We start from the raw sequence: 16,166 nt of genomic DNA, 5'->3' as shown, positions 1-16,166 counted from the left end.
AAAATGGATCAGTTAAGTATCAACGGTGAGAAAATCCAACCAAAATACTGATGTAACAATTTTCTGGTAAGACAAGCGTTTTGCTCGCTGATGTAGCTAAGGTAAGTGCAAAAATAATTTGCTGATGTGGCTAAATAATTAATATAAATATTAATTAAATTAAATATAAAACTAAATTTATTAACATATTAATTTAAAAAGAGAGAGAAAAAGGAGAAGGCAGGTGGCTGAGCCCTCGCCGCCGCCGCCGCCTCCTCCTTTTTGTCTTTTTTGCGTGGATGCGCCAAAGCTGAGACCACTAGGCCTCATGCGCAGGCATGTGGTTCATGCAAAAAGTGGGTGTGCTGCACGCGTCAGTCGTCGGTCTCTCTCAACTAGAACTGAAATTACTGTATGGACATGGTCTATATAGCACGTGCAATCACATACATACATGCATATATATATATATATATCAACGACTTTAATCGATTAGTGGGGACGAGAGTCGGGGTAAAAGTTTCCCGCTGAAATGGCCCACGGCACACACAGAACCGGGAATTTCTCCGAAGGACTCATTAGCGGACAGCATGCAAGAAGATGACTGCTAAGACGTGATACTTTGTCCTTTTTCCCCTTCTCAGTTCTAATAAGGAAACTGATGCGACGCACCATGTCAATAAAATATAGAATGATGAAGTCCTCCGTTCAAAGACGATGGGCTGAGCTCAAGCTGGAACAGGTCAAATTCATATGTTAAAAGACGATAGGCTGAGCTCAAACTGAAGAAATGCAAAAACTCTTCCTTTCAAGCTTTTCTTGAACGCAGAGAGCAGGAGATAACGAATGGCAATGACCATGGTGGATGGTGATTGCATAATCAAGGCCAGAAATGACAAGAGAGAGTACAGGAGGGTCGTTCTTGAGAACTCTCTGGAGGCTCTTCTCATCAGCGATCCTGACACTGATAAGGCAAGAATCAATGCTTGAAAAAGCTTCCAGGCTAAGCTGTTTCGCATTCTTTCTTGTTTCTTGATTGAAGCACTTGATGAGAAAATCCTGTCCCTTTTTCTTTGTTGTTAGTTTAGATAGATGTTCTAAAGCTGAGTTGTTTTTTGTGCTAGTGTGCTGCTTCTATGGATGTGGGCGTTGGCCACTTCAGCGATCCTCAGGGCATTGAGGGTCTCGCACATTTTCTCGGTACTCACTGTTTGTCTTTCTTTTTCTTGAGCATAGGGAACATTATTTCAGTAGGCAACTGTTTATCCCCAAAATAATTGGACAGGAAGGCCAGTCAATTAAGCATGTCTTCAAAGGTTGCGTGCGACACATTGCTCAAACCACATTGCGTAGTTGAAAAGAATCAAGAATAAGGATTAACTACTGTAATTATGCTCTGATATCATCAAAGATCCCCACCCTTTTGTTATTTCATAAGGTCGAGACTTACCTGCACGAAACTTGAAAGGTGACTTGAAATTAAAACTCTCCTCTTACTTCTTTGGTGTGATGATGATTTTGCGCATTATCCTTAGTAAGGATAAGTTTAGACGTTGAAAAGCAATTAATTAACTGCTGAATGCATGCCCTCATTCAGAAGTGAAGAAAGGTAACCTAACTTATTTACGTCTTCTTATAATTTGAATGCATCATATGCAGAGCATATGCTGTTTTATGCTAGCGAGAAGTATCCGGAGGAAGAGAGTTTTGCCAAATACACATCTCAGGTACCACCGCTGACCATACAAGGCTTCTTGTTTGTTTTAGCTGCTAGTCTACACTTCGCTTCCGCAAGTAAATTGTGTAGCTCAAAAGGACAACTAGATTTAGAGAGGCATCTGCAGCTTTTTTAAAGGCTGCACTTTTATTCTTAGCCTGTGGGCCCATCTATGCTTCTCTCCTTCTGCAAAGTTCGATTTCTTGATATTCAAGGATTGTGACACCCAAAGTTTTTTCAATTTGGAAGCAGAGATCTAGATTGTATTGCTTGTACTTCCAAAATTACTCGTGTGCCTGCTCTACCTGGTAAACGCAGTAGGCCTTTCCAGATGGACGTTATGTAATGACAATTAGTTGACATTCTGATGTATCTATTCATTCTATCTTTGAGAATTGGAAAAGAACCTTATTCGTTTTTAGCCTTTGAGGAATGTCGAATTGTCTTTTACTTTAGAAGATTAGTGAATAGATCTGTGCAGGCAACTCAAGATGCATACAAATTATACCTGCATTTTAAGTCCTGTGCAAATTTACTAAGGACTAATGCTAAATTTAAAATTATTTTCAATTTCATGTGTTCAATTAACTTATTTTGCCTGAATTAGATCTTCTAAGAAGTCTTAACATTTACCCTTAATGCTGATCTGCATATTCCGTGGGTAATTTTCCTAATCATTTCATATAGCACGGAGGAGAAACGAATGCTTTCACTGATTCTGACAGTACCAACTATCACTTTGTTGCAAATGCTGATTGTTTTGAGGAGGCTTTGGACAGGTAGATGGTAGTTTCATATTCTCTTGCAATCCAACTGCTCCATTTAGGCACTCTCTGAGTGTTATTTGCTTCTGCAGATTTTCGCAGTTCTTTGTCAAGCCATTGATGTCACCCGATGCTGTTCAGAGGGAGATACAAGCAGTTGATTCTGGTTATTATGCTTCACTGCATTTTGGAACATTTTCTTCCTCTGTAGCTCAAGGAAATTATATCATGAAACCAATATTGGTGCTCCATCTGAAATATGACTAATTGCTTCTTCCTTTTCTCTTATAGAGTTTCAAATGAACTTTCTTTCTGATTCTTGGAGAATATCCCAGGTACCACATGTTCAACTGCCTTAACCGCACGTAGATTTTGACACCTTTCAAAAATCTTGTCCAATCTGAAGCATTAAACTGTATGTGTTAAGAAGTATCCAAGGGTTGATTTGGGATGATCCAGTTTTTACATCCATGACAATATGTTCAGCACTTCTGAATTTTGTGTATTCTTAACCTACTTCTGAAGAGAAGGTTCCTTTCATACTCTTCACTGTGCTTCTTTGCTAAGGATGGTTACAAAACCTATATTTCAACCAGTGACTTCAGGTCGTGTTGAATGTTGATACTGACATGCTTTTTTTGGCATTGTTGGGAATGGTCATGGTGTATACGTACTGAGGGTTCTAATTTAATGTGTTTTTGTTAATCTCCCTGCCCACAGCTTCAGAGGCATCTGAGCATGGAAGGACATCCATATCGTAAATTTGGTACTGGTAGGTACTTTTTGGTGAATCCACTTGGCCATGTTATAACATCCCTAGTTCCCAAGTGGTGGAAGAGTGCTTTTGAAGTGATACTCAAGCCAAATCTTTCCAATAACAATTCCATTTCTCCCGGCATAAAAAATGCCATTCTAGTGTTTCTTCATTTTTTCACTTCAAATGCGATATTTTGCTTCAGAAACTCACTGCCCAGAAACATATCACATTCTGCTACCAGACAAACAGTTTCAATTACAAAAGTTAACTTAAGCTTGTCTTCATTCACGTATGCAACTTGATATACTTCGCACTGAATTACAAAGGAAAAAAGCTAGTCCGAGACCAAATAAAATCCTTTGGGTTTCAAACCATCTTAATTGGACATAACCTTGAAGCAAATAGCCTCATCAATCAGTTGAGTAAATGTTTGACACGGTGCGAATTATTTGCTTTTGTAGAGTAGATCTCCATATTGAGCAATAACTTGTACAATGGCAGGTTCTGATTCCAATGAATTCTGCCAAATAATGGGGAAGTCATTGGACCAGTTGATAAGGTCCTATCTGGAGGAAAAATAGAAAGCTGATTGATTCTATGTGCTATTTTTGTTTCTGAAGAACGATACCAAGCTTCTTCTTCTTCTTTTTCCTTAAATAAGGTTTCAGCATTCCTATTTTTGGTTTTCCTGAGCTGTAAATTGACTTGAAACCATCTAAAATGCTTATTATTAGACTATGGAGTCTATGACACTGTAAATGTGAATACTTCGCTCCTTAGGAAACGGACAAACTTTAGAAGTTCAACCAAAGGCAAAGGGGATTGACATAAGACAAGAGCTTATTAAGTTCTATGAAGAAAATTACTCTGCCAATCTCATGCGTTTGGTTGTATATGGCAAAGGTACTGCTTGTGTCTATATATTGCAGTTCACAACTATTAGATTCTCTTCATTCAGTTTTGCAATTTTATGGTTTTCCACAGGATCTCTTGATAAAATTCAAGATCTAGTGGTTGAAAAGTTTCAGGCTATTTGCAACAACAATCAGAGCTGTTTTCATATTTCTGGTCACCCTTGCTTAGGGGAACATTTACAGGTCCATTTCTGCAGTCCGCTCCCATGCTTTGTTCGTTGGAGTATATAAACATTCCTCACTTCCCATTTGGTATAAAATTTCTGTCCAGAAAAAAGTTAAAGAGGCTCCTTGTGGTTGTTCAGGTTCTTGTTAAAGCCGTTCCAGTATGTGATGTTCACATGCTACAAATTCAGTGGCCAATGCCTGCCACCATCCACCACTACAAAGAAGCTCCATGCAGCTACCTCACCCATCTTATAGAGCATGAGGGAGAAGGTTCTCTATTTCATGCCTTGAAAAGATTAGGTCCGTTTCTCATGTCATTTACATTGCTTGTAAATATGGAAATCCTCAGAGGGATTCATCTTGATGATAATGTTTCTTTCTGCTATGACAACCTTCTTGATTGATCTATTATGTCCTTCTGGTAATTACACTCAAATGTACACATCTCATTTTCCATGTAGGAGACTTTTTTGTCATTTAAATGCAGGTCCCGTAAATTCTGGTTTCTTGCCCACAATATGCTTGAAATTCCAATTAAAGCAGAATAAAGTCGTACTCTTTGCTTTTTACTCTGAAAAGGGTCGTGATCTACCTGTATCAGGAGACAGAGAGTTTAATTGACCAAAAGATTTTCATCATTTTATGCTCCATGGAGCATGGAACATGAGTTTGAGTGAACATTGCTTTTGTACTTTTACCTTCCCCTTTTCTGGTTGCATTCAGAAACTGACGTTAAATTAATGTCAAACGCTTGAAACCTTTTCAAAACATGCAATTATTGACATATAGAATCCTTTAGGACGTTTTTAAAGCTTAAAATAATATTTTCTTGCAAAGTTTTTGACGGAAAGCAGAATTTACTCTTTTATAGGCTTAAACATGCAGATTAGATCGTGCAAAATTTATGTTCTTCTGGGATTGAGGGGGCATATAAACATCTAAAATTGCTGTAGCAAGCATGTTGCTGTGGCTTAAAATTTTTTAGCTACTACAGACAGTTTTATTTTAGGCAAGATTTATGATCAGTTCTGATGGAAATGACTTTGCAGGATGGGCCACTGGTTTGTATGCTTGTGAAAGCTATGTGGATTCGAATTCCTCTTTCTTTGATGTGGTTATTGGGATGACGGATGCTGGTCACGGTAAGTTATTTTGTTCTGTCTATCCTTGCCCCTGGGTTTTTCTCTATTTCTTTTCAGGTCATTTGCAAAAACCAGTTCTCACCAAACCGAGGGCTACGTTTATTCTCTTTAGCGAAAAATCCATCATATAACAAAGACCAGACTATGAGGTTTGACCTTCTGTTCACATATTGCAACTGAAAGCAGAGCACATGCAAGATATCGTGGGATTGCTATTTAAATACATTGACATCTTACACCAGTCCAGTATTTGCAAGTGGATATATGACGAGGTATGGAGTATGGATCCCAGATATCTATTTAGAACCATCAGTTGCAAATGTGATAAGTTTATGATACTGCTAAGCAGCCCTCGCATGCATTTACTCTTTTCGACGTTGTACATTAACTTAATAAATAATTGGCTGGTATATGGACTATATGTTCAGAATCCTGCCACTCCACATTGCAGCATTTTCATAATTGGCAACTTAACGCTACATGTGTTCAAGCTTCTTCCATACTTTTGTAGATGCGGCTTCTATAGAGTGTTGTCGGAGCAAGTCCTAGGGGACATTCACATCGTCAACTTTAATGGGGAAATTAATAGCCTCAAAAAGCTGTGAGAAGTCGACTTTTTGATGATTCATGTGCTCGTTAAACATCCGTCTCTCCTTTAGTAGCTGTCACAAGTATGAAAATGTTCCCATCATGAATGATGTATCTGTCGAGCTCTGCAAAATGTGGAAAAATGATTCATTGGATAACTCCGAATATGGGTAGAACTGGGCAGATGTCCCTGTCAGCACTTAACGGAAGGGGAGTTATCTAAGTTTTGGTCCTTGCAGCTCCATCTTTGATTGGGACCTTCTTAACATGGTAGTGCACTATAACGTAAGCTTACAAATTCAAGAAGCTTGTCGAATGTATTTTTCTTACTGGGATCGTGGCTCTTAGTTTATTAAATAAGAAAGCACTACCCTGTTTGTGTCAAAAGAGAATAATGCATCTATTAAAAGCATCCCACATCACTTGTCTATGGGATCTCCCTCCCATATCAGCTTAAGTATTTGAGTTGGACTTTCTAACAACATCAAGCTCGTTTTTTGAGAAGTTTCTTAACATAAAGAGATCCGAACTCTCTAATATTTGTCGGTGTTTTCTCATACGGTACCCTAAAGACAATTATTACGACTACCACGTAAAGATGTTTCTATGTCTAAGACATTTGAAATGAGTAAAATGTTAGTTTAAGTTTATCCGTCTGTCTTTTGCAACAGAAAGAAGAAAGAAAAGAGTAAATTCTTGCGTTTCATACACGATTAGAAAATTTAACATGCAAAAGCCATAACTTTTTAACATTTCCAAATTCCAAATTACATTAAACCTGTCAAATTGATCATAGCTGGTAGTTGCATTTAATGGCCAGATGTCCCTCAAGTTTGAATTGGAATTAAAGGAATCTGGACCCACCCTGTATGAGTACCTCATCTTGTATAAGCATATCAAAAATAAACATCTTCTCTGTGGATCCTCATTTTATCTTTCACTGAAGATTGCAGCTATTCACGAGATGATGTTCCACAATCAGGATAAGAACTCTCCAATGAGTTATGCGGTCTCTATAGCATCAAACATGAAGGTATTGAAACTTCCCTTGTATAATGCGCTTACCTCTCACTTGATGACGTGCAGTCTATGGTAAATATATTTCTTTGTCTAGTTCAAATTTCTGACCGATCTTGCTGGTTTATCTTCAAGTAAATTGGCATGGCATATGATGTAGATTCTAAATATCATCTCTTGGAAGTTTAGGGGTCAGATGGAATTGGTTTAATGAGGTAATGTAAAGTCTTATTCAGATTGAACTTACATAATTGCTTTACAACATCTGACTCTGAAACCAGCTGGCAGTCGTATGATGAGATAAATTTCCTTTGCTAGACAATAAATAAATCTGGTTGTACTTGGATGTTTCATGTCCTAGTTTCAGTGTTCGAGAGCAGTATCAAAGCTTTTGATTTTATTTTCCCCTTGACTATTCAGGTCAGCCTTAAAATACTGGACTATATTTTGTAGCTACTACTAATCTTTTGCCCCTTTCTCCACTCCGTGGTCAACTTATTCATAGCCCTCCCTTTCCCTGCTATATTTGATTTTTGGCTTATGAATCAGGAAAAGTGGCATATGATAACTATTTCTGTTAAAACATAACTTCAAAGAGCAATGGAAGATTTAACCTATTATCAATTTTTGTCAGCTGTACCCCCCAAAAGACTGGCTAGTGATGTCATCCTTGCCTTCTAAATTTAATCCAAGCATCATCCACGCAGTACTAGAGAAGCTTTCTTCAAGAAACTTCCGGTAAGTTCGTCTCGTACTGCATTCGGTGATACACCTATATTAGATGTATCATTTCCTCTTATGGACATTTTAGAAAATGAGGTTCCAACTGTTCTCAGTGATTTTTGTTTCTGGAAATAAACCCTAGCACGGTAGAAAATTGTGAATGTGTCGCATACATCAACATTATGGATTTGCTGATATGCTATCAAAGTTGTCATCCTTTTCTTACTTCCTTATTGATGAAAGTTACTCCATTTGAGAAAAGGATAAAATGCTTATTTTACTCAGATGAGTGACACATGAATGCAGTTTCAATCTTTTTAATATCTTCCTAAGCTTCCCTCTTAAGAACACCATTATTAGGAGAGTAGTTTTGATCGTGATGACTATCTGAACTACTTTGATCAGCCTCAATGGATTCATATGCTTAAGCTTGAAGAATTTTCATTACGTTCTCTCATGTGACCAACAGAATTTTTTGGGTGTCGAAGAAATTTGAAGGGGAAACTAGCATGATTGAGCCATGGTATGCAACTGCATATTGTGTAGATAAACTAACTGACTCGACAATCCAGGTATTGAAAGATGAAGTCCTCATAGACCTTAAATGTTTCTGCTTTAATAGTCAAACTCCAAAGAATGCATTTTGATGTTCGCTTTTGATTCCTTATTGCATACCAGGAATGGGTGCAGCATGCTCCAAGTGAAAATCTTTGTTTGCCTGTGGTTAATCAGTTTATTGCCACTGATTTGTCCCTCAAGGAGACTAAAAAGGTCTGATCTATCTTAGGTACATGTGGCGTTCTTTTTTCACAATTCCACCATCTCAATGTATGTTGGTGAAGTTGGAACAGGTCATGTTTCCAGTTTTATTGAGGAAAACGAGCTTTTCGACATTATGGTACAAGCCTGATACGGTGTTCTCTGCTCCGAAGGCTACCGTAAAACTAAAATTCAACTGCCCTTATGCGTGCAACTCTCCTGATGCTGCACTTCTTGCAAGAATTTTTAAGCATTTACTATGCGATTACTTGAATGAATATGGTAAGGCTTTGATGGTTTTTGAGCATTAAGCAATCGTGCTATCATTTGTAATTCTTCTTTTGATGGAAATCCAGCAATGCCTGGGAATCCGTTGTAGCCTAAAGATGTCTCCCTGGTCATGTCCTGTCTTCAGAACTCTTGCAGATGCATCAAAAGCTGATCCTTTCAAGTTTTTCTTCAATCTTATTCTGAAAGATCTCTTTATATTTTTTCTGTTGTATTCAGCTTATTATGCTGCACTCGCTGGACTGTATTACGAAATAGACTCGACAGATGATGGATTTGAGGTATGTATCTCTTGCTAGAGTTAAATTTGTATGCAGCTCATACTGCATAAGAGGATAACCAGATGCTCTCTGGACTCTTTGATGCTCGCCTTGCAATGCCTTTAGTTGCATTTCTTTGTGGAAATACTGAGTCAATAATGAGAGAAGCAATTATCAGTTCAAATTTTGGACTTTCAAAAAATTGGTGGAGAAGGCAAGAGATGGCACTTTTTTTTTCATGCCATTCTTTAGGGTATTAAGGATAGCTGAGGGTCTTTGTGCAAAAAAAAACACAAGTGAGTAATTAAAAGGAACCAATACTCTTCACGAGGATGATATGTATACTTGGACTCCGTCTACTTTTCCCAAGACTGGAGCCTGATTTTCAATAATATTTGCCTAAAAGTAGGACCCTCTGTCATACTTTGCTTTCTCAAAATTTTGCAACATCAAAGTTAGGTCTCCACATATGGAGTGCAGGTGCAATGTGTGCCAAATTTCCTGTATTTACCTATTGCACCATAAATATTTTAGATATCTTAAGAAATAAGTGCGCAGTTATCTTCTATAACATGTCAATCTCCTATCTGCGGCTTCATTTTGTCATGCATGATTGTGCGTCAAAGAACTGCTTATTCCTGGTTGGTTTTACCATATTCATTGAGCAAAGAACGGGATGGTTGTATAATACCTGTATCAAACCCATTGCTACTTATAAAACTTATGGCTATTGGTTAGTCATTCATTTTCTCAGTCCCCATACCAGGATATAGATACTTTATGTTGCTGCAAGAGGCTCCAGCCTAATACCCATCACCCATCAAGCTTTCTTGGATCTCTTATTTATTATTGTGACCATGCAATTTGCCTGTATGGGCGATCAAATTAGCTTCTTTCATATAGACAAAGAGTACTCACAAAAGAGAACTATATATGCACATGTACATATGTACATGTACATGTACGTATCTATACAAACTGGCCATTGCTTTGATGTAGAAATATATATTCCCCTTTTTCACATTGCCATTCCTGCAGTAATTGGGTTCTCCATTTATCACATGCTCACTCTTCTTTCTGATTTTTTTTTTTTTTAGTTGGATGTGAGTGGCTATAATCATAAGTTGCAGATACTGCTGGATACTGTACTGAAAGCAATGGCAGATTTTACAGTGAAGCCCGAGAGATTTTCTGTGATCAAGGTAATCGTGAAGATTTATGCAGCAAAAAGAAGCTTATATTAGTTGATATGTGTCTATAATCTTTCTTACCCTTGGTTGAGGGAAGGTAGATAAGTGCAGGCCAGATGCAACTACCTTTTTACATTGTTGGACTTTTGTCATCTGCTCTGCTGTTGAAAGCTTTTGCATTAATTACTGTTGAAAGCATAGCATTAACAATGTGGAAATTGTGGGTACCGCTGCTAATTGATCTAAAATTCTAAGATGTTACCTGAAGACATTTTTTACAGTTTAAATGATTTAACGACCCCCCTGCATGGGCTAAACTTTGGCCTGAGACTGGAGCGGGGAACCTAATTGCCGGACCTGATGTAATACCATGTTCAAACCGCTGGACCACGTCAACTGGTCTAAAAATTCAAGTTATCAAATAGAGAAATGATTAAATATTTTAATATTCTAACGACTTCAATGTATTGAAATACTTCAAGCAAGCAACATTGATATTATTCTTGTTTCATACTCTCACCACATCTTGGCACAAAGTACTGCAAACTTGACAATCCATGTTCTCATGGAGATCGAATAGCACGGACAAGACCAATTTATTATCAACTCTCGCCAACCTTTCTGAAGAAGAATCTTAGGCAAAACCGCCAGTTATTTTGCAGAGAAATGTTTTTATCTGGTTATATTCAGTATCCAATCAGGTAATCTCTTCATACATAACTAAGTCATAAAATCATAAGGGTCCAAATACACTTTGCTGATTCTAGGAATACATCTTAAAAGGGCTAGCGCTAAAGCAGTGGCCTCCGCATTGGTTCTATTGTGCTTTGACATTAAATACTTCAAAAATTAATCTCAGCCTCCAAGCTTCCTGAGCTGTGTACTGGCTGCACCAATTGCTATTAAGACTCGTCTTTTTTCGTCTTCCAGGAGATGTTGACAAAAAGTTATCAGAATTTCAAGTTTGATGAGCCAAGCAATCATGCCTCTTATTATTGCTCTTTAATACTGAATGACCATTCATGGCCTTTGGAGGAAAATCTAGAAAGACTTGAGACTCTTAAGCCTAAAGACCTTTCTCAGTTTACTCCGACAATGCTCTCAAGAGCATTCTTAGAGTGTTACACAGCAGGTTCAGTATTTTCAAAAGTTATCATTTTCAGTTGTTATTTAAATCTCTTATAATTTAAATCTTCTTCTACTTTTATTTTGTTATGGTCTCACTAGGGAATATAGAGCGTGAAGAAGCAGAATCAATCGTTCAGCATATCGAAGATGTTCTTTTTAAAGGTTCTCATCCTATATGCAAGCCAGTACAGCCCTCCCAGCTCATGAAAAGCAGACTCATCACACTTGACGAGGGTGTAAATTACGTCTACTCAACTGGAGGCCTGAACCCTCATGATGAGAATTCTGCATTGCTTCACTACATTCAGGTATTTTTTACTCGGCTATTTTGACAGGAAAAGACAAATTTCTGTCAAGATAATTTTTTCATGAAATCTTTTGCCCCGCCGTTTGCTTGGATGCACGTTCAAGATGACTCTGAAATTCTTTAGATGAGACTAAATTGGCCTTGCCGCGTTCAATCTAATAATATGTTTCTCTGGATATATACGTGGAGGCTGCATTTTGCATGTATTTGACTTAAAATCCATCTGGCGACACATCTTAAAGAATGCTTTTAAAGTCAGACTGGGCTGAAGTTCAGCAGAGAGATGAGGGTAGGTCCAACCATTAGAATTGCCACATTGATCATTTGATGTCATTGTTGGCTGGAACATGATTGCATTGTCTAATTGTCGTTTCACAGGATAGATGTTTGGTTTGAGCAGTAGACTCTTGTTATTTTGATTTCATGGGAAGTTCAGACCAGTCCACTTTCCATCAAATGCCTCTCTTAGGTTAATCTCAGGACATATGTACTGATTGTTAGTTTCAGGTCATTCAGTTGAGTGTATATTTCCACAGATTGAAGCCTAGAGGAAACAGTTCCAAACCTTTTCGTCTCCTACATCTTACTTAATCATTCCCAGACCCAGGTCCTGATAGCAGTTGGAGCAGGTTGAAAGGTTGGTTGGCAAATCATCCAATGGTGGTCAACACCAGTCCAAACCCGTAGTTTTTGGTGACTCAGAGAGTCCCAACGAACTAAACGAGGTTGGACTTGGGAACTGTCTTGGTTAAAAAAAACCATGGTCTTTGTATCCAGCTACTTCGTAATGCAGAGTTTTGGTGCATGCTTTGGTAGTTGTAAGCAGTATCTTTGAAAGCCGAGTCTACTACCCGATCAATTGAGGCTTTGATACTACAAGAAGCAGTTGAGCAGAACAGATTATTCATGCATATTTTGATAGCTATAACCAGTGAAATTCGGTTTTTCCCTTTCCGTTTTTTGTACCATATTCTAAGAAATAAATAAATAAATAAAGCAAGAAAGCATAGTTTATCCCCTCGGCATGTTAGATGTCCAACACACCAATTCATTATCGAAACATATATGCTCATGCTGTCACAATGACAAAACATTCGTCAGATTACAAGCATGAAAAATAAGAGCAACTACTTTTGGCAGGTCTACTGAGTCTGGTTTTCTCTTTGACGAAGTAATAAAAGCCATGTCGTGCAGGGACATTTGAAATATCAAGTAGATTGAATTCTTGATCATCTTCCCTATTTCAGCAATTCTTTCTGCCGTATGAGATCATGCACAGATACAATCCTTCATGGCTCACTGTTATCTTTCATTTTTGGCGGCCTTTTCTTTTGCCGGCAAATGGCATTCTTGCTTGCATATCTTATCTTTATAAGGGTTAACTACAATTAAATGAAAATTAAAATTACAATTCGGTTGAGCTTGCTATATATTTGATTAAATTTCCCATGGACAAGCGCAGATTCATCAAGATGACATTGCTTTAAACGTGAAACTTCAGCTTTTCACTTTTATAGCAAGCCATGAAGCCTTCCACCAACTAAGAACGGTTGAGCAACTTGGTTATAGCTGTTCGCTCACAAATAGGTAAAACCATTTAGTTTCTCTTTGCTTCTCCCCAGAGCTGTGTTTTGTTGGCAGTTTGTTTGTAAAACAAACTAAATGTGTGTTTCTTTGTCCTACATAGGAAAGGTAGGAAGAGATGAGGCAGTTAATAAGTGTGAGACTTCTTTAATGTATCTTAAAAAAAATATTGAGTGTGGGCTAGACGCCACCATACTTGCATGCGGGTGCGCAATTATTAGCACTAACTCCTTTGTTTTTTATTTTATTCCGTATGGTTATCTTATGAACTTTTATTAGTTCAAAGATTGTTTTTGTTTATTGAGAATTTTTGGAAATAATAAAAAATTCAAAACTTTATGTATTAAAAAATTATTTTCTTAACAAAGGCATTCTGTGGAGTATTTTTTTTTTTTGTTCATAATAAAAATAAAAATAAAAAAATTCTCAACACCCTTTCACTTGTTTTGACATGCTTGTGACATGCTTGTCATTTTGAGTGTAAGTTTTGGTGCCATGATTCCCTATTGTATAGTTTTGGTTAAAAGTCAATTTATTGCTTACCTTACCAAAAAATATATATTTTTTTCTTATTATTTTTATTATTTCGAATTTTTATATTTGTGTCTTTTTAAGACAATTTTTGAAAATGATACTTGTTCAATTTGCAACTTTTCCCGAAGGGTTGCATTTGTTCATTTTCAACTTCTTCCAAATGAACACCTTTGTTCATTTTGCAACTTCTTTGGAAAGGATAGATTCGTTCACTTTACAATTTTTCATAAAAAGTTGTCTATGTTTCTTAAGACCAATTTATATATATATAGGTCAGTTTTCTAGATGAACAAATATGAGATCATTTTCAAGTCTTGTTTCCAAAATCAATTGTTTCTTAAAGAGACCCTGAAGAAATATTAAAGTTGTTGTCTAGTATTCTCATTATGAAATTTTGTTGTATCCTGAAAATATTTGTCAGTGACCATTAATAATTTTGTGGAATAAATAAATCATTAAAGAAAGTAATATCACGCCTCAAAATCCGACTTGATTGCTCTATTCATTCAAATCATATTTTTCCAACATGTTTTGCTAATTAAGGATTTCATGCAGATACGACCTCGGTGTGCATGGCCTGCAGTTCACTGTTCAATCTGCTGTGAAGGTATGCCACAAGGTTCTCTATGATTTGACTGCCTCATCACCATTAACTCCTTCGCCTTCCTTATCTTAACAGTGTCCAAGGTACATCGACGCAAGAGTCCAGAGCTTTCTTGAGTCTTTCGAAGGTACACTCCTTAAGATGAGTGAGGATGATTTCAAGGTGAGTTGTTTCTCCCGTGTTCCATCATGAAAATCACGTCAGCTTGTCAAATAAGCTTTAAACCATTACACCGAATCTGTGGAAATTCCAAATTTGACTTCAAACCTGCCTTTGACAGAGCCACTTAAACGGACTAATCGAATCAAAGATGGAGAAGGACAAGAATTTGTGGGAAGAATCTGGGCGTCACTGGGAAGAGATAACTGAAAGAACTTTCCTATTTGATAGAATCGAAATTGAGGTACTAAGGATTACCTCTCCTGTTGTTTTCGCCTACATTTATCTTCTGTATTTTTCACAGGACTGTTATCTGCATAGGATTTGCAGTATGCCCTTTCCCTTCCCCTCAGCTGAAATTATTATCTTCAATAGCGGTACATGCAAAGCAACTCGCAAAAATTCACTCCATTTGCATTGGAACAGGTCGCGGCATTAAGGGAGCTGACAAAACAAGATTTGATAGCTTTCTTCGATGAGCACATAAGAATTGGGTCACCTAAGAGGAAGGTGCTCAGTGTACGAGTTTACGGGAGCAAGCATTCTGCAGATTTGGAAGTGGATAAAAATGAAGCGGTTGGGCCAAACACAATACGAATAGATGACATTTTCAGCTTCAGGGCATCACAACCTCTTTATGGCTCGTGTAGAAGAGGGTACGAACGGATGGAAGTTCACAGCAGTTCTAAATAAGCTAGAACTGAAGATCTTGAGAAGTATACAGAAAACATCACTCCTGAAACATTTCTCCAAAGTTCATACCATCTTGGTGCACATGCCCGAGGCACTTTTACCTTGTAGCATTAAGTGTTTAGTGTGATAGCAGGATCCAAAATCAGGTGGTTTCTTGAGCTCAATCTTCCTGAGAGTGAGTAAAACTGCTGGTGTTGGAGTGAAGGGGTTTTGCACATCGGAATCTATTCTATTGGGAGTTTCATAGCAAAAGAAGCTCATGAACTTTGAGAAATCCTTCAAATTAGAGAATGTCCCACTTGCTAATTCTCCATACAAGCATGCTGGCTCTGCGGTGAAATGCTACCACTTCTCACAAAAAAGCACCGGGTGCATTTATAGCACCTCGAGGAACCGTTCTCCTCTCATGCGTTTATTAGACATCGTATCACAAAATACTAAATCTGAACTGTTCCACCGAGGTATCAGCCCCTCAGCACCCGCGAAATACTCTCTGATTCATGTAGGGGACAGCTGCCAGGAGGCCGCGCAACCTCAAAGCTTGAGTAAAAAATGCTAGTAAAAAGCAGTGAATCAATGCGAGATAGCCTAGACTCGCCAGCAAAATTCAGTGAACGATTTAGTCACGGTGTTATGCTGAAATCTTTCTTGTCCTCCCTGATCAGGTTGTGGATGGTGTAGATGGTGTAGACCAGAACCTTGTTCTCAAATTAGAGAGCACAGCGCTTGTTTCTTTTTCTTTCTTTTTTTCCTGACTCTTCTGTCATTTTGGGACATGTAGGCACTACTAGAACCTCAGCGCTTGGTGACAATAATCATCGTTTTGGGCCTTGTCAAACCGTTAAATAAGAGATTGATCAAGATCAAATGTCAACGACCTGGTCGAGAAAA

At 37.8% G+C, this 16,166-nt stretch overlaps 1 protein-coding gene across 1 annotated transcript; it reads left to right on the top strand.

The window, feature by feature from the left end:
• Positions 1-696: 696 nt before the first annotated feature.
• Positions 697-15,568, top strand: LOC104414623 (insulin-degrading enzyme-like 1, peroxisomal). Its single transcript, XM_018877272.2, has 26 exons — positions 697-951; positions 1,104-1,179; positions 1,639-1,706; positions 2,384-2,475; positions 2,553-2,626; positions 2,752-2,795; positions 3,181-3,232; positions 3,998-4,120; positions 4,202-4,314; positions 4,437-4,599; positions 5,349-5,441; positions 5,628-5,713; positions 6,976-7,062; positions 7,681-7,784; positions 8,239-8,341; positions 8,448-8,540; positions 8,621-8,810; positions 9,036-9,097; positions 10,174-10,278; positions 11,197-11,398; positions 11,494-11,702; positions 13,164-13,288; positions 14,375-14,426; positions 14,499-14,585; positions 14,704-14,826; positions 15,009-15,568. The coding sequence occupies exons 1-26, from the start codon at positions 826-828 to the stop codon at positions 15,273-15,275; spliced, it is 2,919 nt and encodes a 972-aa protein (XP_018732817.2). The 5' UTR covers positions 697-825; the 3' UTR covers positions 15,276-15,568.
• The last annotated feature ends 598 nt before the right edge of the window (positions 15,569-16,166 follow it).

Source organism: Eucalyptus grandis, chromosome 1, assembly GCF_016545825.1.
Source record: "Eucalyptus grandis isolate ANBG69807.140 chromosome 1, ASM1654582v1, whole genome shotgun sequence".
NCBI classification, from domain to species: Eukaryota; Viridiplantae; Streptophyta; class Magnoliopsida; order Myrtales; family Myrtaceae; genus Eucalyptus; species Eucalyptus grandis.
Note: the sequence above shows the minus strand (reverse complement) of the source record. Positions and strands in the feature narration are given on the sequence as shown.

What these genes read in the sequence shown, in the direction of transcription:
- LOC104414623 (XM_018877272.2), top strand. Translation starts at nt 826, where the DNA reads ATGGCAATGACCATGGTGGATGGTGATTGCATAATCAAGGCCAGAAAT. An exon ending in TTTGGTTGTATATGGCAAAG is followed by an intron (nt 4,121 to 4,201) that starts GTACTGCTTGTG and finishes GGTTTTCCACAG; the next exon opens with GATCTCTTGATAAAATTCAA. An exon ending in TTGATAGAATCGAAATTGAG is followed by an intron (nt 14,827 to 15,008) that starts GTACTAAGGATT and finishes GCATTGGAACAG; the next exon opens with GTCGCGGCATTAAGGGAGCT.